We start from the raw sequence: 24,628 nt of genomic DNA on the forward strand, positions 1-24,628 counted from the left end.
AGTTAAAGTTAAAGTTAAAGTTAAAGTTAAAGTTAAAGTTAAAGTTAAAGTTAAAGTTAAAGTTAAAGTTAAAGTTAAAGTTAAAGTTAAAGTTAAAGTTAAAGTTAAAGTTAAAGTTAAAGTTAAAGTTAAAGTTAAAGTTAAAGTTAAAGTTAAAGTTAAAGTTAAAGTTAAAGTTAAAGTTAAAGTTAAAGTTAAAGTTAAAGTTAAAGTTAAAGTTAAAGTTAAAGTTAAAGTTAAAGTTAAAGTTAAAGTTAAAGTTAAAGTTAAAGTTAAAGTTAAAGTTAAAGTTAAAGTTAAAGTTAAAGTTAAAGTTAAAGTTAAAGTTAAAGTTAAAGTTAAAGTTAAAGTTAAAGTTAAAGTTAAAGTTAAAGTTAAAGTTAAAGTTAAAGTTAAAGTTAAAGTTAAAGTTAAAGTTAAAGTTAAAGTTAAAGTTAAAGTTAAAATTAAAGCGACTGAGTGCACATCAGTGCTGCTACTGATGATGAAACACAAAAGCTAACGACAACACTAGCAGCAACATCTTCCTCAGATGCAACAAATTATTCATGTGGCTTTCTTTGTTTGGAACCTTCCTTGTGCGTGCGTGCGTGTGTGTGTCGTGTTTCGTGTATATCCTTCAGAACCAGTTTCAGGGCAGCGTCTTGTAGTGCTGAGCTTTCGGCTTTCCTTGAGCTTTGCCAATCTTTGGAGATTAGCACCAGAAGAGCCCCTGAGCCGTTTGTGCGAGCGTTATATCGCTTGAGTTATACCCTCTTCACTGTACGACGACCTGCACCAGCCACAGAAGCTCGTGTTGTGCAGAGATCTAGGGTGTTTGAAGGTCTAGTTGTCCTTTTGTGAGCAACATCACCATGACCGAGAATCGAGACCGAACGTCCTGATTGGACTTCATTCTCTTTACCACTGTGTCACATTGGATTGCACTTTCGTTCACATAAAACTGAATCGATTCCAAATCCCAACAAAGCAAACAATTCCCTACCACTCTGATAGCTGATGCTCTACCTTTTGCTGCTCTGGTCCCACGGTGATTCTGACGACCCCATGGTTCCGCTCTCGAGAGGTACCCCGAGGTTCAAGTCCTCCTTCCTCGGTAAACTACAACTACGACGACAACAATATCTTTCCCGACTGTGACACGTGTGTACGAAACGCATGCACGCACGGTACGGTAATGCTGAACGTTAATCGGGGCATGTTAGATTAAAAGTTAGAGCGCCGCACCGGGGACACTGCCCTGGAAGTTTGGGTAGGATTGTTTAAAATAAATTATACTTGTTTTTTTTTACTATTGAAATCTTGATCTATTTCCAAATGGTTAAATACCTTTAAAAACTAAATTTCAAAAAAAAAGTATGCAAATTGAAATAACGAGCCATAGTTTCAACATTTTAATTAAAAAAGTGCTTTAAAATGCATTATACACCTGTCCAGTTGTTTTGCCATCATTAGTTTCCAAAATATGTAAGTATTGACCAAAAATTTATTTTTCGCGAAAAATAAAAATTTTGCGGTGCTGTACATTGGAGTTTCATAAAAATTCAAAACATTTTTAAACAAGCCCAAACATGCTGAATATGACTACCAATGCAGAATAATGCATTTTAGATTGTTTTCAATTGATTAGACTTCTATTTTCATTGAAATTTTGATGTTTTTTGGAAAAATATTTTTTTTTTGCCCTCTGATTTTTCAGACCAATTTTGAAGAGGGGTGACATAAACTTTGAAAAATATTTGCAAAGGCCTTATGAAATTTTGAATCAATACTGATTTTTTTCAAAAAATCGAGTTCGGAGACCGTGTTACGCTCTATACATTTTTTCTAAAATTTGTATGGAAATTTTGTTACGAGGGGGGGGGGAGAGGGGGTCTAAAAATCCAATTTTCTGCGTTACGTAATAAAAGAACGCTCCCATAAACAGGAAAATTGATGTTTTCTAAGTCTCACCCAAACAACCCACTATTTTCTAATGTCGTTATCTCAGCAATTAATGGTCTCATTTACAATGTTAAAGTATGAAATATTCCTGAAATTTTCTGATCATTTCGAAAACAATAATTTATTTTTTTAATCAAGACTAACATTTCAAAAGGGCCAAACATTTAATAATACGCCGTTTTGAAATTTTAGTCTTGGTTTAAAAGTTTTAAAAAAATTGTTTTCTAAAAGATCGAAAAATTTCACGAATGTTTCATATTTTAACATTGAAAATCGGACCATAAGTTGCTGTGCTATCAACATTAGAAAAATGTGGGTTGTTTAGGTGAGACTTAGAAAACATAAAATTTCCAGTTTTTAAACCTTTGCATGGCAACTAAGGTCGTATCAACAAAGTTCAAAAAAGCAAAAAATAGATAATTTTCGCAGTGCGAACATGTGCACTTATTTAAAAAAAAATAAAAACTGCGACTATTTTTTAAAAAAGTTACCTAAAAATGGCTTTAACTTGAAAACGGTGCAGTTTATCAAAACTTCACTAAAGTACCTTTTGATTGTCTATTTGATTTTACATCGAAAAATGAAGTTGAAAAATTTTTGCGACCAATATTTCAATTTTTTGAAAAAATTAGTATTGATTCAAAAAATCATAACTCGGTCAACGATTTTTTGCACAACCTGGAAATTTCTGAAAAGTTGGCATTTGATGTCCCCTAAAAGTTTTATTTTGGAAGGTTGACATTTTGGTTGGTTGAATATCACCTCTTTTTTGAATAATACTACTTAAAAAATGTGTAAAAATGCGAACCTGATGAAAATTCATCATAAACTGATGAATATTCATCAATTCCTGATGTAATATTACACTTTTTTTTTTTAACAAAATCGGTCACTATCTCCTGATGAATGGTAACACCATTATTTTTTTCTTTGTAATAATAAGAACTATACATATTATGTAAAGCATAACTTGGAATGTACTCAAGAGATCTCAAATTGAATCATCTCTTCATTGTTCCCAATTCTCTGATCCAAGCATGAATATTTGTGTTAAATTAAAACGAATTAAATTTTTATCCAACAAAAACAGCTGACAATCAGAAAAAGAAAACTATAATTTTACCGATTTGTTTTTTTTTGTTTTTTTTTAAGCTGCAGAAATTTAGAATTGAAACTACTTCTTTTGTACAATTTAGAAATGGCTCTCAAATTTGTTTTCGAATGTTGGCAAGAAAGTTTTACGGGATGCTCAGTCTAAAAACTATAAATTTAATAATTAAATTTCAAAGAAAAAAAATTGGGGGCATTTTTTTACTATCCCGAGCAGACGGTAATAACAAAATTCATGCCATTTCAATAACAAATTCTGTTAAAATAACAGAAAGTGTTATGGAATCTTCCTGAAAAATCCATTTCTGCATAAGGGTTTAATAACAGTTTATGTTATCATAACAACTTTTGAATAACATTTTTTACTATGGAAGAATAACTCCAACTGTTATTGGGATGATCGGATTAGTTGTTAAAATAACAAAAAATAATAACAAAGATTTGTTCGAAAAATAACTAAAAATGTTATTAGTCTGTTATTACAATAACAATCCAATAACAAAAAAAATCATAACGACGAATAACAAATCTTGTTATAAATTACATAAAATGTTATTGGCCTAGTATCTTCCAATATCAAAAAATGTTATTCCCAAGTTATTTCCGTCTGCTCGGGATTAAACAAAGTATTAGTTATTTCTAAAACAATAGCTATCACAAAACCACAGGGTTGGATAATTAAAACGAAAGTATGTTTTGCAATGAGTTGCACACAATTTCTTTTTGCAATTCCTAAAAACACCAATTGAATGGAATTATAAGTAAAATATCCATGTATTAAGTCAATTCACCGTTCAAATCAAAACCAAAATTGAAAGGTATTACTTTTCGATACTCATTTCAGTGCTGAAAAGTATAACTTTTCAGTCCTTGTAAAAAATAGGCCGTTTTGTCGTTCTTTAATGACAAGAAAAGTATGTAGTTCACGACAAAATAGGCTTACTTTATCATGCTAAAAATCAAAGGAAATAAAATCAAGTTTTGCAACATGCACCATAAATTTTTTGCAATTGCAAAAAACGCAAAACGAAAAACGTATTCATGTATTTTGTCAATCAATCGTTTGAATAAAAAAAAATGAAAAGTATTACTTTTCGAAACAAGTGCTGAAAAGTTCAACATTTCAGCTTCCATTTCAGTGGTGAAAGGTAGAACTTTTCGGCATTTTTTGAAAAGTGTTAATATTCGATATAGTTATTTTTGGTAGAGAAAAGAAGGATTTCTCGTCGTTCAAGAATGACAGGACTACTTTTCAGCACTGAAATAAGAACTTTTCAGCATTTACATTGAAAAGTAATACTTTTCAATATTGTTTTGATTTGAACGGTGAATTGACTAAACACATGGACCTTTGACTCTAAATTCCAAAATTCGGAATTGCAAAAAATGTTGTGGTTGCAAAAATTGAATTTTTCAATTCTGGAAAACACCACTTGAATTGTTTTTTGTTTCGATTTTTTTTTTCAGCACTTGTTTCGTTTTGCGAGTTGACCAAATAGACGGACGCCAATTGTATTTTTTATATGAGATTAGATTTCATGCAAAGAAAAAAAATAACAAACACATTGAAAAATTATTCATGATACTCTACTGATATGTTTATTCGATTGTCAAACAATCGTCATAACATTGCATCAAAAGGAATTTTTAGTCATGCAATCAAATTCGACTAATTCACCTCATGGTAACAACCCTCATCATGCCGAGTCTTCTTTCTTCGAGTGATCCGACACGTGCCAAGTGGGGGGTAGTACACGCACACACATCCATTAGGCCCATTTCCGGACCCGGATTCTTCCGGTTTTGATTTGTCGACAAATGCTCAAGCTCTTTCTCTCTCCTAGTCCAATTTCCAGTGAAAGTCCTTTCAACTTTAGAGAGAGAGAGCCGACAAGATTAGTTGGCTCAAATGATGCAATCAAGATTACATGAGTTGGTACCAAAAGGGAGTTGGGCAGGTCGGAATTCAAACCCAGAAGAACGACGTCAGAATTCATTTGTGTACCTTAACCTTAATTAAAGAGATATGCATCAAACAATTTGGTCTCGTTTGTGAAACCTGCCATGTGACCATCATCTCAGGGGGAGGGGGGGTTTGCTGGACCTGGAGACCTGATAGGTCTCCCCTCCCCCTTTTTGGAGCAACAATCTTGGTGATGTTTCGTCCCGTAGGTTTACATTATGGATGAGCAAAGTGCATTGCATAACGTAAAACCAACAAAGCCAAGGTGGGCTGTCCCAACTGGCCTTGCTGGGCCCATTGTGTGGTCGTTCTGGCCAGCCGTACCGGGTTCTGAGGAGAATCGAGCAAGCACATTTCTGGGAGTAGTTGATGGATTTAGTTTCAAGCGAAATTCAACTTCCCAGAGCATTTCTCAAGAGCATCAGCGCACGCCACTGTAAGACACATAATCCTGTCCCTTCAACATAGAAAGCAGCAGCACCATACTCACCGGCAGTCAATCAGCAGGGCCCGGTCCTTCTGGCCGGCTACCGAGATAAGCTGGTCCATGATCCCGCAGGGCATGTTGGCGAACGTGTGCTCGGCCTTCTGACAGATCAGAGCCTTATCGCCGGGTCTGAGTGTAGAGAGAGAGAAAGAGAGGTTAGAAATTCAAAAGCAGCATCATATCCGACCCGAAAGAAGCCCCGGACTTGAGTCAGTCAGTTTGAGTTTGGTGGTTCTTACTTTTCAAATTTCCTGGCCGTCAGCAGCTCCAGAAAGGTCAGCGTGGCCACCTCCAGGGCGGCACTGCTGGACAGACCGCCACCGATCGGAACGTTCGTGTGGATGACCGCGTTGAAGCCCGGGATGGACTGGCCAAAGTGGAACATGACGCCCTTCACGTAGTTCAGCCATCTGGAAATCGAGGAAACAGGGTTTATTGCTTAGAATTGAAATTTTAAAGTCACGTTAAATACAGTTATCGTTATAATACTCGGCAAAATATTGAAAAATGTACCACTTTTTGAAATCGAGTAGAGCAAAGTTTTTCCAGGGATTCCTCACGAAACAGTATCGGTACGAATTTGTCGGAAATTATTATCCCTGCACTGACCAACCAAACATTGGGAACGTGAGATTATGGCCACGCTGATTGCAGTGAAAATTTCGCCACCCAGAATTGATATCGTATACAACAGAAGAAGGACAAAAGTTAGGGTGTCTCAAACAAATTGAAAAAAAGAAACATCTAGATAATTTTAAAGAAAATTTGTGATAATTTTGTTTATACTAGCTTTACACAAAAATGTCATCATAAAATTCAATCCAAAATTTAAGTAACCCTACCGTGCATGTGAATCCAGTTGCGATAATAATGGCCGGCTTGGCGGTGAAACATCACAAACATCGCTCATTGTACCAACCAGGGATGCCAGGTTTTCCCACAGACTCCACTCGCTTCACCACCCACACAGCGTATGGCAACCGGGGACGGGCCGGTTCTTCTTCATTTTCATATATTCATGTATTTAAATTAAATAATACGACATCAAAACTCGCGGAAAATTTCGCATAATGAATGTGAGTGTGTGTGTGCGTGGGTTTGGGTAAACGTGTCCATAATTCATGCAAATTTAGGCCTGCCGCGTGGTGGTGCTCTCAGCCTCTACGAAAACAAAAACAAACCCTGAGCAAACAAGTTTGGGGAAATGGACACTTAAGTGAGCTCAGCTAACTGGTTTCTCCAAGTTGGGTAGGATTCGTCGTTTTTATGTTAAATAAATTCAAATAGAATTTGTAACAGTTCTTTCGGGGGGATGCGATTAGCGACTGGTGAGGTGAGAGATACGGAACCAAAATTTGATTTTTTTGACCCACCACCACAACTGTTTCCGCCAACCAACGATCCGGAAAAGACCACCCTTTTGAAACCCTCTCGCTTAAGCGCCAGTGCGGCTGGGAGCCACACTGCGAAAGGGCGTGTTGCTTTGAGAACCCGGCTTAGCTTCTCAGGGCAGGTCAAGTAGGAACCACTTATTAAAAGCGCATCAACGGAAACGGAACTAGGAATAGAAAAGGGACTCAAATACCAAGTGTTCTTTGAAGGTGCGTTTCGCGAAAGAGTCACACGGAGAAATAAACTTCGCATCCACTCGTTTATTCTGGGGGGCAGGTTTTACAATTTTGGGGCACGTGCACGTGTGAGGGGATAGAGAGCTCTCTTAAACCTAATCTGACCTGCTACAGCCTAAGGCTGTTTTATGTTGCTGCACACTCAGTCGCCGGCGCGGTCCACTGGCTCGAGGATTTGGCGCGTCCTCTACGGACTCGCACGCCTGTCCGATTCTCGATCGGAAGTTGGCCAGCTGGGCTGGCGTGAACGACTGGGTCCTCTGGCTCACGTGGCCAAGGCCAAGGTCCTCTCGCATAGGACCCTTGTTGCTAGGCGTTAAGGCAAATTTGAGAGAGTTTCGAAAGGTTGATCGATCCCGCGATCATCGTCTACGGGAGTTGCAGAGTAGGTCTATTTTTTAAATTTTTAGTTCCCGTGCTCGCCACCTCACACAGTTGGCGCTCGCTCATTTAGGGGAAATTGATGATCGCCCATGATCGTTCTTAATATTGTTACAAATTTCCCAGAAAAAACTATAATTTTCGAATTAGGGACCATCCATAAACTACGTGGACACTTTTTTGGAAAAAGTGACGAATGACCTCTCTAGGTTAAAGTCACATTAATAAAACAAACAACAACTTTTTTGGAAAACATTGTTTTTAGTGATTTTCATCATCTAGATCAGGGGTGCTCAAAGTTTTTGGAGGCCGGGCCAAATTTGAAGCTCAAATGAGATTGCGGGCCAAATTTACAAAAAAGGTTATTAAAAAAATACGTTATTTTAATTTAAAAGAATTAATTTCTGTAATTAAAAAAAAAGTCTATTCAAAATAATAGAAACCACAAAAAACCGGTTTTGTTTTTATAATTCAAAAATGTTGACATTGCATGTTGAACAATTTATCTAAAAGCGTAATTTTATCTATAAGTTAAGTGTAGCTAATGAAAAATCGTTAAGAGCCAGAATTTCAACATTTCAATGAAAAAAAAAATGTTAGAAAATGTTTTAAGCTTCCATATAGTTGAACTGCAATCATTATTAAAAAAATAATAAGATTCGACAAAAAACATTTTAGCGAAAAAACATTTATTTATTTCATCAAAAAATCACTAAAATTCAAATTATTTTCAATAATCCCAACATGCTCAAATGATTTTAAATTCAAAGGAATGCATATTTAATTAATTTATTAATTTCAGCTGATTGCACTTAAATTTAATTTTTTTTTTTTGAAGTTTTTTGAAAATATATATTTTTGCTCCTGGGTTTTCGAGCCATTTTTTTAATATTGGGGGAGGGGTGGGTTGATCGACGAAAGTTTTGTGAAATTGCAACAAACTTGATCCTCCGATTTCCACATTTTGTCTGCCTGAATCAGTTGGTAGTCAATCAGATTCGTTATCTAACTGTAATGAGTTCGTAAGTTTGAGGGTCAGTTCAAAAAAAGGTCATTATGACTTGCAAATTAATAAAGAAAACTCATATTTTTGCAACTATTACAGAATTCTACCTAAGTGAAACTTGAACTTTTTTTTTAAATATTTTTCAAAAATGTTTGATGAAAGTTTTTACGATATTCACTAGTTTCACTCACATTGAAACGTGTGAAATTGTTTTAATTATAAAAAATGTTGAACAAATTATTTGTATCCTAAAGTTTTTTTTTTTTAACCAAAGGAAATTTATTTAAGAATCCGAAATGTTGCGTGCTCCAGCTATCCTGAGGGAAAAAGTTGGGATCAAAATATTTATAAGCCATAAGTTTTTTTATTAACAAAAAATAAAAAAGATTAGTATATAAAAGTTTAAAATAAACCTTATTTTTTACAAATTATAAAATCACTTTACAAGTGGTCAACGGGCCATTTCACATGATCATTCAAAATGGGTCCGCGGGCCACAAAATATTACCTCGCGGGCCACGTTTGGCCCGCGGGCCATACTTTGGTCACTCCTGCTGTACATCTAGAGCCAGTCTTTTTTGGAATCTTTGTGCGACACTCTTATTGTCAAAATATCAAAATTTATTTATTGTTATAATACACTAGAAACACAAGTTAAAAAGATTCACAATTTTCAAAATATTAAATTACTTTAATTGCTCAAAATTACTTTAATTACTCATTATTTACTTATAATTACATCAATTACTGGATAATTAGTAAATTACGGAATAACCAGCTTAAAATCAAAGTAATTGATAATTATTTGCCAGTCTGAGGCATTGCTGAAAACCCTTGTCCATAGTGTAGTGTAAGTTTACCCATTTTCACGTTGTCAATATTGGCATTTTTTGCAAATTTAATTTTACTATTTCCGAATAAGCAAATAACAGCAGCATGAATACAATACAATGGCTTTGTTTAATTCTATGTATTAGAATGTTACAAAATTGACTTTTTGGCGGGCATTCAGGGGTTTGTTCCGGTGCATACTGATCCCAAATCCCAAATATGAGCTTGATTGGACGTAACAGGAGCTGGCGCTCCGCCCTTAAATTTTTAATGGGATTTATCGCGTGAAAATACTTTTTTTCAAAAATGTCTTTTTTTGAGGCACTTTGGCCACCAATGCGTTTACCAAAAACATCACTGGTGTGTAGGCCAGATCCTCACGCATCTTTGGTATATATAACATTGAAGTTTGGAGCTCCCTGGAGCTCGGTACAGACCTTCAAAGTATGGCATTTTTTTTTTTTGAAAAATCGGCCCCATCATGCTCATATTTGGGATTTGGGCTCAGTATGCCCACCGGAACAAACCCCTGAATGCCCGCCTAAAAGTCAATTTTGTTACACTCTACTATGTATAGAATATAACTTATCCGACGTTTCTGATTAGATTTATATTATCTTGCTTTAATATTTATAACTATTGACATTCCCGGGAGCCTCGACCAAATTTCCCGGGAATCGAGAGGTTCAAAAACGGCCGATTTCTCGAGAATTCCTGCTCGTCTACCTCTACTTTTAAGATCAAAATCGTGTGATCTTCCCAGTACTTTGTTCTACAAATCTGAAGGAAATCTAATTTTTTCGCGCAAACTTAACACGATCTAAAATGACTGTTTTTTGAATAATTTTTTTTAGCCAATATTGTCAACTAAAATAACACACTTTTTTTCAAGATGTCTTGTAAAAAACGAAAAGACTTGAGATTTGTACAATTTTTCAAATTCTTTTGGAGTGCCAATTCGATTCGATTTTTAAATTATTAGTTTGTCCATTTTAAGTCAAATTTTAAAAACTTTTTTTCTATAAAATTCATATTTCCGGAACATGATTTTGCACCAACATGCCCTATAGTTCAAAAGGTGTCTTTTGAGTCTTTTAATACATTTTCCAGTGTCCTTATATTTTCATAATATCCGAAGAAAGGAAATTGTTACCATTTGATTCCTTTCTTCTCAAAAATTCAGATTTTTTCCTAAATGTATGCATTTTCGCCACACTTTTCACCAAACCCGACTGTGCCTTTCGCACGCAAAAACAGGGAGGGGGGCCGCTGGGAAATTTTCACTCGGTTGTCCACGTTTCGGCCACTTTAGCACCCATCCTTTTGGGAATACTCGCGGTGCATAAAATGCAAAAGAGCACATGTGCATGTGATGATACCGGTGTATGTGTGCTGAACAATATATGATGATGTATGTAAACACACACACGCGCACGCATGCCTTTGCCGGTTCTGTGTCTGGTCGGAAAATTGATTAATTTTATTCGGTGGTTTTTCCGGGCTGGAACACACACATTCATCTCTTTGGGACGGGAAGCTATTCCTGACGTTGGAAAGCTGTTTTATGCGTGCAAGCGTTATGCGACTGTGTGTGGATCATTGCTGATAACGAGGAAGAGAGTGAGGGACTATTTTTGGAACATACGTGGGAGTGCTTTTTGCTCAAATGACACGTGTACACACACACACACTCTTTGGGAAAACAATACGGATTGTGTGGTTGTTGTTGGTCAGCTGCTGCTGCTCATATCAAGCAAAATATTAGTGCAAGGGTTTAGCATTGTTTGCTGCACTGTATGAACTGAGAATATTAAGTACCCTGGAACTGTTTTTGTCTGATTATGCACGATTTTCGACAGCTGCCGAAAAGTAAGACAAACATTTTTGGCATAATCTGGAAGTATTATCGATGCAGCGAATGCAGGAGAAATGATATCAAAATATTTTCTGAATACTTCGCCAAATTTATTTCAGAACGACTCTTTCTAAATTTTGAAGCAATCTTTGCACAAAATTCCTTAACTTCAAAATTCATATAAAAGGTGAATACTCACTTTGGTGAGCCCCTCGCCAGGCTGCTGCTGTCAAACTGGGCCTTTTTCTGCTCGCGGATGCCCTCGACGCAGGTCACCACTTCGCAGGTCGACGGAGTGTAGTTCTTCTTTCCGACGATCACCGTCACCATCGGCAGCGCCTGGAAGTAGACAATGTTTCATTTTAGGATTTTTTAAATTCACAAGCTTTATATCTTTAATTGCCTACATGATTTCAAATACCACACCCTATTGCTTGTTCTGTTTTTGCAAAAGCACTAAGCCTTCGAATTGCTGATAACAAGTTATCGCAAGTTTATTTTATAGTTGGGGCCCGGGCAGTGTACACTCGTCATAATTCCCAAAGCGATGGTCGCTTTTTATGATAACATGTTTGTAATATGAGGGCTACCTGCCAGTTTGAACACCCAACAACAAACAGCTCAGTCGAGTGCTCTTCAATCAAGCAAGTGTTAATTGATAACACGCCCGCAGGCAAAGTAAGCTTCATTATTGTAAACTGGGTGAAATTGCACTATTTTGTAGGAAATTTTTAAATTGTAAGAACAAAACGAAGTATTTTTATAAGACATTAAACGTGAACCGGTTTTGAACAAATTTTCAAATTTCAATTAGAGTCACGAAGTATAAAAAAAAACAGCAAACGGTAAAATTTTCATTCTGAGATAAATAAATGTTCCTCGAAACGCCAAGAAAGCGACTCACGACATCATAGCACGACAACTTCAAAGTCGCCTTATTTTAAACTAATCTCGATATACTTAACTTTTGTTAAGTCATGACATGAATCGAGAATAGGGTATATTATCCATTAGTGGACCCCTTTCCTATAGTGCACCCTCTGAAGGTTTTTTGATGGGAAATGCAATAAAATCAGAGTTTTAAGTGGGTATTTCAATAGAAATCATGTAATTGGCATGTTCTGCGTAATCCAAAACAATTTTGACACAAATAAGCATTGACTAAAATGCATATTTGTTCAACCATGAATATAAATATAAGTTCTCCGATCGGGCTCAAAATTTTTCTGGGGGTTCCTTGGCCAAAATAATTAGACCCGTATTTTTTTGTTTGGCCATTAGGGTGACCTACGCCGTGTTAGGGTGGTGCGAAAAATGGCCATCTTCGTCGATTTTTGCAAAAATGTCATTTAAAAAAAAAAAATCATAACTACGCACCATTTTAACCGATTTTAGCTGTCTTGAGCGCAAAAGAAAGGAGATTAGTTTGGCTATTTGGGATAAATAGTAAGAAGTTTCAAAAATCTAGCTAAACATTTGAAAAGGTCGTATGAAAACTTAAAATGCTGTTTTGAAGGTCTCGGGGCCAAAGAGCCTTTGTCTGAAAATATTTTTAACTGATTCCTCGGAAAAAATTTTACGCCACGCGCAAAAATGGGAAAATGACGAAAACGGCAAAAAACTTTTTTCACTAAAACTACGATAACTTTAAAATTTCAGCGATGACCTATACATGTTTGGGTACCAAAATTTTTGCATTTAAAGACGAAACTTTTGATACCCAGGTATGTATAGGTCATCGCTGAAATTTTAAAGTTATCGCAGTTTTAGTTGAAAAAGTTTATTTTTTGCCGATTTTGTCATTTTCCCGTTTTTGCGCACGGCGAGTCGAAAAACACGGATTTTATTTTTTAAAAATCATATCTAGGAATCCTGTTAATGAATTCCTCTTATTTTTTTTGTATGTTACGTAAAAATGTCCGGGGAATCAGGCAAAAATATTTTCAGGTATAGGCTCTTTGGTCCCGAGACCTTCAAAACAGCATTTTAAGTTTTCATACGACCTTTTCAAATGATAAGCTTGATTTTTGAGACTTCTTACTATTTTTCCCAAAAGCCAAACTTTCTTTTGCATTGAAGACAGCTAAAATCGGATTAAATGGCGCGGAGATATGATTTTTTTTTTGAAAAATGTGGTTTTTGCGAAAATCGACGAAAATTGTCATTTTTCGGACCACCCTAACACGGCGTAGGTCACCCTAATGGCCAAACAAAAAAATACGGTTCTAATTATTTTGGCCAAGGAACCCCTAGAAAAATTTTGAGCCCGATCGGAGAACTTTTTTTTCGAATCATGCTGTTTTCGTGGGGAATTGCTGTATAACTGTTTGGTCTTAAAAGTACCAAAGTTTCTGAAATCGTAATAATTGCAATAAATCAATACTATAGTTTTTTATGCATTATTTCTAATAATAAAACACAAACTAAACATTTTTTGGAAATAAAATTACATCAGCAAGTGTAAATAAATCGAATAAATCCCACCCTTGTGGATCAACCGGATCGCGCACTGGACTCACAATCCAGAGTTCACTGGTTCGAAACACGCGGCGGGCGCTCTTAATTTTTTTGTGTGAATATGGGTATTCGGCGCCTTCTCTTTGTGCCATACCTTCATACACTTAGGAGCCAAGGGCGGCGAAGTCCTTGTAGATGAATTGGAAGACACTAGTGGTTGGTACTAACAATGGTGGCCGACAGCTATAAAGTCAACTTCTTTTTTCCGTAAACAAATCTATTGTTTTGTTTTAGCAAACTATTTATCGAAATGATATGGAACAATTTGCATCAAAATGACTTTTTGATACATTAATGATTAGGGGAATATACCCTTTCTAATCAAACACATATCTTTGTCATATCAAGAGTTTGATGCTCGATTAATGCTCCAAAAATACTATTTAGGCTAAAAACTTATCAGCAACTTTTGATCATAATTTCTATTTTGCGAGACCATTTCGCATCATTTTGGTGGCACACACATCCACACGCAAGATGAGAGCTTAGCTGCATAACCAAAGTCGCCATCAATATCTTTTCACTTGCGCTAACGTTTTCAAAGCACTTAAGATATAAAATCGCTTCCAACTACCGGCAACATGTTCTTTTGAACATTAGTTAGTTGTAAATAATTAGCCAGCGCCATAAAAAAAAAACAATCGCGCCAAGTCTTTTGACGTTTGAACTTTGACGACCCATTCCAATCGAAGGCTGAAGAAAACCGAGCGAGAAGCGAATGCAAATTAAGAACAAAGGGTGGCCACCAACACCACCAGCAGCGCCTGTTGGAGTGAGCCAGTGATGCCAGGAAATTTTCTCTATAAATGCTACTTTTCGTGAGTGTTCGCTTAAAATTTCATCAATTTTGGCAGCACTAAGCAGACCCAAAAGAGCGCTGGAAGAAAAAAAAAAACTAAGCTGAAAATAGAACACCGGGCGTGGCCCAATGCAATCGAATGATTAGAATGCATTTGGGAATGTTTTGTTTTAAATGCTTGTAAAAGGAATAGCATAACTTTTAATAAAAGTGAAAATAAACAGAAATGTTCAAAAAAAGTTGCTCTACTCGTTGGTGTAACTTGGTTTTAGTAAATTTCAAGGAACACTCCAGATTATCCTAGAAAGGAAGGCAGCAACCACATAGGTGGAATAACTAGTTTTTGCATAAAATTAGTTTGGACAGTCTAATGTTTGAAAGAGGGAAGAATCGTACCACCCCACCGTCTTGAAATATGAAAATAGATCAAAATTACTTATTAGATCTAAGTGCCTCAAAAATTAAAAAAAGGATTTGGACAACTTTCTTTGATTACGCTAATGATGTCTGAGAATAACACATTATATTTTTAAATAAGTTGAAATAAAAGCAGTTTAAGCTAGATTTTAAATTTAAAAAAACTTCCAAAGTGTTTAAAACTGAATGTGTTTGTTTTGACCACGTTATTTGGTCCTGACCGGAAGCAAAGCTATAATAACTCAATCTTCCGGATTCAAGTTATTTGACTAACCCAAATCAACATTGACTGGATTAAAAAGCGTGTTGTGGAAATGTTGTTATCTCGTCCACTGCAATTTTCCAAAGTGTTTGATCTAAAAGCACAAAAAAACACATGTATACTTATACACACATACACACCTAGGTATTCCAATTGTCATATTCCATCGAACTGATTGCAAACACAAACACTTCACCACAGCACTAGGTTCTAACAGGGCAGTAAATTATAGTACGGAAACAGAACACACACAAACCAACTCACCATCGGCAGGACGAAGCCATCGTTGTAGTCCACGTGCTCTCCAATTAAGTTGACCCGGCCGGGCGCACAGGCGGCAATGTCCGGATCGCACCCGAACGTGTCCCGGAATGTTTCAATTGATGTTTTAACAACCTCATCAAAACTAATTACTTTGGAGACCATTTTGGGGCCCTGGTCCTTGGTTCTGCAATTACACAAACACAAGCACACACAAACATAGGATGGTTAGGTCTGGATCGAGCAAATAAGAGCATCAAATCAGGCAGGGTGAGGAACTAGAGCGGGGATGGGTGAAATTTTATGGAACTTGGCAAACCCAGGTGTTGAAACGAGATTTTCGTCCGGGCCAGAGTCAGTGGGGTAGTGAGAGAGAAATGAAAAACGAATTAGATTGAGTGCTTTTATGTCACCCCGTGTATAAACGGTAATTTCGTGTTGTACGCTTTCCGGAAGGAAATAAAATGCTAACACCATTTGTGTTGTCATCCTAGTTTAATGGTTACTTTTATCGGGATCAGCTCTTTTTAACTAAACAAACCCTAAAAATTAAATGTAAAGGCTTTAGTGGTTTCCCAAATTAAATCTCACTAAAAAAATGTATAAGGACCTAAATTTGATCGAACTCATACTCATTTTTAAATGATGATTTAAACTTCACTAAGACAATGCATTGTTATGCTTGATAGTTTTAATTTTTTTTTATTTACTATGTTCATGAGTATTGTCATTTAAATTATCTTATCTTGAGCATTTTATTTGTACTTTTTGATTTGGTTAAAATTTTTGTGGGGTCATTTTCTTTGACCAAATAAGCCATTTTATGTCATTGCAATGACATGGACAACTGAACTGAACTTTTCAAACAAAATATTTTCCAGAATGGACAATCATATACACTATTAAAAAAACAAAATCGGACATTTTTCAGTTCAAATTAAACCAACCTTGAAAATGGTGCACTTTATCAAAAAAAAAATCAGTAAAGTACTTCTCGGTTGCAAATATGATTTAACATTAAAAAATCTTAAGTAAAAAAAAAATATTTGTACTAAATTTTTTATCTCAAACAATCATAACTTGGCAGCAATTTAATTCCATTCTTCTTAATGGCACAACAGTTGCTTTTTTTGTCCCTGAAAAGTATATTTAAAAAAAAAGGATTTTCATAATAAAAAAGTTAAATCAGCAAAACATGGCTTCTTTGGTCATAGGGAGGAACGCCACAAAGTATGAACCAAATCAAAAAAAAATAAAAATTTGTCAAATTGGCAAATTTCATAGAAAACTGCTGCTTTTAAAGGTGGGGACCATCCATAAACCACGTGGTCACTTTTTTTGGGAATCTGTTACCCCCCCCCCCCTCGTGGACAATCGTCCATACAAAAAAAAACTTTTTTATATGGATCGTGGACAATCGCCATACCCCCCCCCCCCCCCCACTAAGGTGTCCACGTGGTTTATGGATGGTCCCGTGACAACTTTCATCATTGCCAAGATTTTCCATTCAAAGTTTTGCAATTTTTTGCATCAGTGACCAAATTTAAAAAAAAGTTTGTTTGTACATTCTGTACAGGACCTCCAGAATAGAAAATCTGTGCCAGCAAAACACAAATGACGTAACATCTTAAGAGGAGACAGTGGTCTAAGGGCTATAGTGACGATCCATTTAAAAGATTAGAATTATGTTGATGTTATTCGGAAAACGCAAATATTGGATGTATGGTAGGGTGGGTCATTTTTTTCGAAAGTGCTCGGATCCGGCTGAAATAAAGACCATCTTGTAGAGGGTACCCATAGGGACTCTCACACCAAGTTTGAGCCCATTTGGCTGAAAACTGGCTTGTCGCTCGGGGGTTAAAGTTTACATGGAAATTACTATGGAAAACGCGTGCTTTAGCTCCAAACGCTCCTACAAGCTAAGCGACAAACTTTAGTCCACACTTACACTAGGTAGCCGTGTCGGGGGTGGTCCAAGGAACATTTTTCTCTAAGGGTTCATGGTCATCCGTTCAACCCTGAGCTTGCGCAAAGCCGAAACATCCGGCGACGGCGGAATTCTTCGAAATCTCAGTTTTAACGGTCAACGCATGCTACAAACTATGACAGAAGCATCGTTTGATTGAATGGAAAACGCGACGCCAAACGTCAACTCACTGTTTGAAAGCCAATGTGAGGGTTTGCCTTTTGGTTTGCGCTTTTCCAACAAAGTGTTTTTTTCTTGAAAAATAAAATGGTTTTCAATAGGTAAGTTGAAAATTATCATGGCCTCCGAACCCGAGTTCGTCGTAGAGCGGGTCGTTGCGAAGAGAACCCGGCGCTAAAATGTCCAGTTTCAGATCAAGTGGAAGCGTTGCGAGGATTCCGAAAACACCTGGGAACCGGAGAAAAATCTCAACTGCCAGGATCTTCTGGAGAAATCTGCACGCGAGGAGGGCGAGAAGCGGGTCAGCCACGACAAGCGAACATGGATCGGGTCGTAGAAGATGGGGGCCCTCCGGTGATTCCGGCCAAACGAACGAAGGCCAAAAACGGATTCAAAAAGGTTACGTGGCGGAGAAGTTGGAAGGAGTGCCCGAAGAGGACGGCGAACGGACGTTCCTGGTTCGTTGGAAGGGAGTCGACGAGGTGGAACTGGTCCAGTCCATGAGAGCCGTATCATCAACGCGGCCAAGATAAGCGTGCAGTAGAAGTTTAAGTGATACAATGTTGAAGATGTTCATTAGCCTGTCCCATTTTGAGGTCATGTCGAGGAATTTCAGGTGCTCACTTCTTAAATGATAGATTATGATGTTAGGAACAATGTTTTCTTAGACAAGAAAAAATAATAAAATACTTTCTCGCACCCCCTAGTCGATTTACTGAAAAAAGTCACTTTTTTGAACAAATTTTCTAAAATCGCTTGGAATCAATACAAAAACTGTTTCGATAAGGTGTGTATTATCTTCAAACGATAGGTTTTTGTCCATAGATTAAGATGCACTATCAATATTGGACCAAAATTTAAGTTTTTGGACTCTCCCAGGCGGATTTGTGTCGAAAAAATCGCATTTTTTCGAAACTTTTTTCAGAAATGTTCATTTAATTTAGGGTAGCCTATTTTTCCCAGTGAAACTAATAGATGCAGCTTGTAGGAAATTTCATGGCGAACATTTTTCCCTCTGAGAAAATGCAATTTCGACACTCCAGAGCCGAGATATTTGAGTTTTAGTGAGGAAAAAAGTGCCAATTTTCAAAATTTCTCAGAATTCAGAAGCAAGGCCTACTAATTACACGATATAGCAAGCATATGTCTCAAAGGTCAGGGTATGCTTTTTTATAGTAATTTTGGCCGCTGAATCCGAATCTGAAATCAAATTTCGTGTAAACAGTAATGTTTTGGAGCTACACCCTTTTGGAATGTTATTTGCGTGTTTAAGAGGCAGTTTTTGTAAATATTGCTCGGTTTGTTCTAGAGGTCGTATCGAGGTGCTCCGATTTGGATGAAACTTTCAGCGTTTGTTTGTCTATACATGAGATGAACTCATGCCAAATATGAGCCCTCTACGACAAAGGGAAGTGGGGTAAAACGGGCATTGAAGTTTGAGGTCCAAAAAATATATAAAATCTTAAAATTGCTCGCATTTCCGTAAAACTTCATCAATTCCAACTCTCTTAAATGCATTCGAAAGGTCTTTTGAAGCACTTCAAAATGAGCCATAGACATCCAGGATTTGTTTAACTTTTTTTCATAGCTTTTGCAATTTACTGTTAAAAATGTTTTTTTTTAAACCTCAATATCTTTTTGCCACAGCCTCCAACACCCATACTCCCAGAGGTCAAAAGATTGGTAGTTTCATAGACTATAAGCCTACGGAAATAACTTTTTGGCCAATGCAGTTTTTCTCATAGTTTTTCGATTTTTCTATAACAAACATTTTACAACGTTAGTTATTGTCCTGCATCCATAGCGGCACTTTTTAGTCTCACTTTTGTCATATTCGAAATCCTCGGAAAATTCAAACTTCAATGCCAATCCTGGATGTCTATGGCTCATTTTGAAGTGCTTCAAAAGACTTATTAAAATGCGAGCAATTTTTAGATTTTATATATTTTTTGGACCTCAAACTTCAATGCCCGTTTTACCCCACTTCCCTTTGTCGTAGAGGGCTCATATTTGGCATGAGTTCATCTCATGTATAGACAAACAAACGCTGAAAGTTTCATCCAAATCGGAGCACCTCGATACGACCTCTAGAACAAACCGAGCAATATTTACAAAAACTGCCTCTTAAACACGCAAATAACATTCCAAAAGGGTGTAGCTCCAAAACATTACTGTTTACACGAAATTTGATTTCAGATTCGGATTCAGCGGCCAAAATTACTATAAAAAAGCATACCCTGACCTTTGAGACATATGCTTGCTATATCGTGTAATTAGTAGGCCTTGCTTCTGAATTCTGAGAAATTTTGAAAATTGGCACTTTTTTCCTCACTAAAACTCAAATATCTCGGCTCTGGAGTGTCGAAATTGCATTTTCTCAGAGGGAAAAATGTTCGCCATGAAATTTCCTACAAGCTGCATCTATTAGTTTCACTGGGAAAAATAGGCTACCCTAAATTAAATGAACATTTCTGAAAAAAGTTTCGAAAAAATGCGATTTTTTCGACACAAATCCGCCTGGGAGAGTCCAAAAACTTAAATTTTGGTCCAATATTGATAGTGCATCTTAATCTATGGACAAAAACCTATCGTTTGAAGATAATACACACCTTATCGAAACAGTTTTTGTATTGATTCCAAGCGATTTTAGAAAATTTGTTCAAAAAAGTGACTTTTTTCAGTAAATCGACTAGGGGGTGCGAGAAAGTATTTTATTATTTTTTCTTGTCTAAGAAAACATTGTTCCTAACATCATAATCTATCATTTAAGAAGTGAGCACCTGAAATTCCTCGACATGACCTCAAAATGGGACAGGCTAATGAACATCTTCAACATTGTATCACTTAAACTTCTACTGCACGCTTATCTTGGCCGCGTTGATGATACGGCTCTCATGGACTGGACCAGTTCCACCTCGTCGACTCCCTTCCAACGAACCAGGAACGTCCGTTCGCCGTCCTCTTCGGGCACTCCTTCCAACTTCTCCGCCACGTAACCTTTTTGAATCCGTTTTTGGCCTTCGTTCGTTTGGCCGGAATCACCGGAGGGCCCCCATCTTCTACGACCCGATCCATGTTCGCTTGTCGTGGCTGACCCGCTTCTCGCCCTCCTCGCGTGCAGATTTCTCCAGAAGATCCTGGCAGTTGAGATTTTTCTCCGGTTCCCAGGTGTTTTCGGAATCCTCGCAACGCTTCCACTTGATCTGAAACTGGACATTTTAGCGCCGGGTTCTCTTCGCAACGACCCGCTCTACGACGAACTCGGGTTCGGAGGCCATGATTATTTTCAACTTACCTATTGAAAACCATTTTTTTTTTCAAGAAAAAAACACTTTGTTGGAAAAGCGCAAACCAAAAAGCAAACCCTCACATTGGCTTTCAAACAGTGAGTTGACGTTTGGCGTCGCGTTTTCCATTCAATCAAACGATGCTTCTGTCATAGTTTGTAGCATGCGTTGACCGTTAAAACTGAGATTTCGAAGAATTCCGCCGTCGCCGGATGTTTCGGCTTTGCGCAAGCTCAGGGTTGAACGGATGACCATGAACCCTTAGAGAAAAATGTTCCTTGGACCACCCCCGACACGGCTACCTAGTGTAAGTGTGGACTAAAGTTTGTCGCTTAGCTTGTAGGAGCGTTTGGAGCTAAAGCACGCGTTTTCCATAGTAATTTCCATGTAAACTTTAACCCCCGAGCGACAAGCCAGTTTTCAGCCAAATGGGCTCAAACTTGGTGTGAGAGTCCCTATGGGTACCCTCTACAAGATGGTCTTTATTTCAGCCGGATCCGAGCACTTTCGAAAAAAATGACCCACCCTAAATGTATGGTCGTTCAAGTTTTTAAAATTAATTCTAAGATGCAAAATAAAAGTTGAATTTCATTTTTTTTATAAAATACGCAATATTTAATTTAAAAGAATAAAAAAAATCAAAAATTCCTTATTTTTGCCATTTTTTTTAAAATAATTTTTAATTTTTCCTTCATAATTTCATCTAATATTGAAAAGGGGGCATATTCCCACCCATGAAACAACAAAAATCTATGACCCAAGTTTTTTTTACAATTTTTCGTTTTAGGTCTTTGTTGATCGAACTTCCAGTTGCAGTTTTTTTCTCAGTGTCACCTAATTAACACTCGTTTTTCAACTGACAATACATAGGAAACTATTTGTTCCATTATCAATGTTAAAAATGAAACATTTGTTAAATTTTATTCTCTTAAAAAATCCGGAAAATAAAATTCAGATACCGGCTAAACATTTGAAAATGTCTATAACAGCGTTTTTGCTCTTTTAAAATGTAAGAAAAATATAGATTTTTATCTAAAAGAGCTGAAAATCTATAAATATACTTATTTTTATTTTCACGATAACGCCATTTAAAAAAAATTAAACTAATTACGTGACAGTGGGAAAAATCTTTTAAAAACATTAAACTTAACAGTCACATCAACTCTGTTTCAAAATATAAGGAAACTTTCTCAGCATTTTGAAAATATATTTTGCAATCGTGCTTTTCATTTTTTAGCCTACGTAGAATTGATCAAAATTGATATTTTTACCTTAAAACGTGTATTAATAATGATATAAATCATAAAAAACACGTAAATTCAGTGTTGATTTCAAAATTGCATCTAAAAATTATTATCGAAATTCATTAAGAACAAATTTTCGAAATTTCCAAAAATAAAAAAACACAGGATTAAAAATAATAAGCCCTAATTTCAAATTTTTTCAATGAGTAACATAACAAACTGCATTTGACATCAATACATTTCAGCTGCTGTGAATAATTTGCAAAATTGCGATGAATTTTAAAAAAAATACTTTTCTTTAAGTTTGTCGCCTTTTTCCCAAAATCTTAATTTTCAAAAAACCTTGGGTGCCACAACACAATAAATTTAGTTATGTGATTTCTTCAAATAGCTTATAAACAACAGTTTTTGTTTCTACAATATTTTTAATTTTGTTGCAGAAAAAAATAAATTTCAAGTACCGTAAAACGGGGTGACTTTGATAGGTTTGCAATTAAAATACGTAAGGAATGGTTTAGAAACATACTGACCGTGGTAGAGAAGTGTTCAAAGTACCTCAAGAAGAACTTTTCAGAAAATTTTGACAAGTTTAAAAAGTTAGTTAACTATAGTTAACAAATGTTGATGAAAGTCATTATTTTAAACTTCTCAAAGTGTCATGATTTTCTCAATGAACATGATTTTTAACCGGAAAACGGAATGCATTTTCGGATTCTTTGGACAATTTTCCACTAGGAGAAGATTTAAAAAGTTTGTAAATAATAAATAATATGTGTTTTTGAAACACTATTTAAAAAAATCTCCAAATTTATAGGCAATTTCAGTTGAACAAATTTCATATAAAATGTGAAAACTTGTGATTCGTGCTTCAAATTTAGTATAAAATGCAATATAAATCAATAATTTTATAAACAAAACTAGTGTTAACAAATTTCAGGCAAAATTCCGACTTTTTAACAATTTTGCCTAAAATTTATATGTATTTTGCTAAATAGCTTATACACTTAGTAAGCTAAAGTAAAGCTACTTAAGTGTTGGTAAATTTAGCGTACAAATAAAGTTTGAACATCTTAAATATGATTTTAACAAGAACAACTATGACTATCAAAGTCACCAGTAATTTAAACTAAGAATTTTTAACGTAACTATTTTTCTAAACATTATTGAAAAAACTTTTTTTTCCGAAATAGTGCATGGACTTTGTGTGGCCTACCCCAGTACATGTTTTAAAAATAAAAATCTTGAGAAAAACCTTACCTGTTGGAAAATATTCTAAAAACAAATTGAAATCCTATCAAAGCACCTCGGTTTACGGTAATGGTTCTAAAATTTAAAAGACAAAATTTAAATCTTAATAACATAATAAGGACAGCGTTAAAAAAATCAATCAAGTGGTTCAACAGTTTTCGAGAAATTACGGTTTAAAGTAAACAATTTGTGGAGAACTGGTACTTTTAAGGACTTAAGAGGATGAAATATATGAAAAAACGGAAGCCAAGTTGTTTAATGATGTTAAAACAACAAATCAACTTTAAATTTAATACAACTTGTTGTACTTTTAGCCAGTCATTTAAAATGCAGAAAATATTGCGACATAAACAAAACCAATAAATGAAACTTTTTGGTCGACAAAAAAATATTCATAATATGTTAAAAAAAAACCCTAAAAATGCAAACATATTTCAAAAACTCGCCACATACATTTAAAATTTTGAGTTGTAATTTCGTCAAAAACGTCTTTTAAAGTTTTTATTATTGGAAAACACATTGTCTATCATGTATTCATTTATTTATTTATTTGTTTTTCATACTAACTTTATGAGTCAATGTAAATCCTAATCGCATTCACCCAAATTGGTAACCGAAGCAAGTAACTACTAGCAAGCAATTGTTTGGTTGTGGAGCTTGAATTTATGTTTCTGACCAGGCCTGCAAAATGTTTCCAACCCAGCGTACACATAAAGCAAACCAAAATGTCAGTTCACTGCTAGAATCTGACTGTAAGCCTACTGTGTCCGTTAAACCACTGCCGCCTGACTCGTGCCGGTCGGCTGCTGGAGAATGAGAGACGTGAAAAAATGAGCTACACTCACTCAATTCGTGTCGTATGACTGACTCGTAAAATCCTCTCTAAACACTATTTTGACTATTTTCATACAATTGAATGGTTCTAGACTGTGCAAAACACTTAAAACAACCATTTCTTATATTCAAAATTACATTTCCACGCATAAAGACCAACTTTTTGTGTAAAAACTTGTTTCTTTATGTGTGTGCGTGCAACATCGAATGAGCGTTGGTCGACTACTGCCTCGCATTGCAGCTGCTCAGTGATCTAGGGCACTCACGACTGAGTCGGGTTTGTTTATGTCACGGTTTTGCGGTTCAGTGAATGGATCTGAAAAAATCGTGTATGCGTCGCCGATTTTCGCGTCAGGACCCCTGACATTTTCAGCTCTGTTTCTGACTATCCAAAAACTATGGTACAAA

The 24,628-nt window shown here is 36.0% G+C and overlaps 1 protein-coding gene across 4 annotated transcripts in view; it reads right to left on the reverse strand.

Annotated features, from left to right (window-relative positions):
- LOC120420958 (galactokinase-like) overlaps positions 1–24,628 on the reverse strand; it is a 99,305-nt gene that overhangs the window by 14,751 nt on the left and 59,926 nt on the right. For 2 of the 4 annotated variants that reach the window (XM_039584091.2, XM_039584090.2), the window contains exons 2-5: positions 15,465–15,648; positions 11,405–11,544; positions 5,744–5,914; positions 5,508–5,633 (exon numbers count right to left, since the gene is read on the reverse strand). In XM_039584091.2, the coding sequence (XP_039440025.1) occupies positions 5,508–5,633; positions 5,744–5,914; positions 11,405–11,544; positions 15,465–15,626 (599 nt within the window). In that variant the 5' untranslated portion in view covers positions 15,627–15,648. The remainder of the gene's footprint in view (positions 1–5,507; positions 5,634–5,743; positions 5,915–11,404; positions 11,545–15,464; positions 15,649–24,628) is intronic. The other 2 variants (XM_039584092.2, XM_039584093.2) reach the window with 1 other exon arrangement.

This window comes from Culex pipiens, chromosome 3 (genome assembly GCF_016801865.2).
Source record: "Culex pipiens pallens isolate TS chromosome 3, TS_CPP_V2, whole genome shotgun sequence".
Classification (NCBI taxonomy): domain Eukaryota; kingdom Metazoa; phylum Arthropoda; class Insecta; order Diptera; family Culicidae; genus Culex; species Culex pipiens.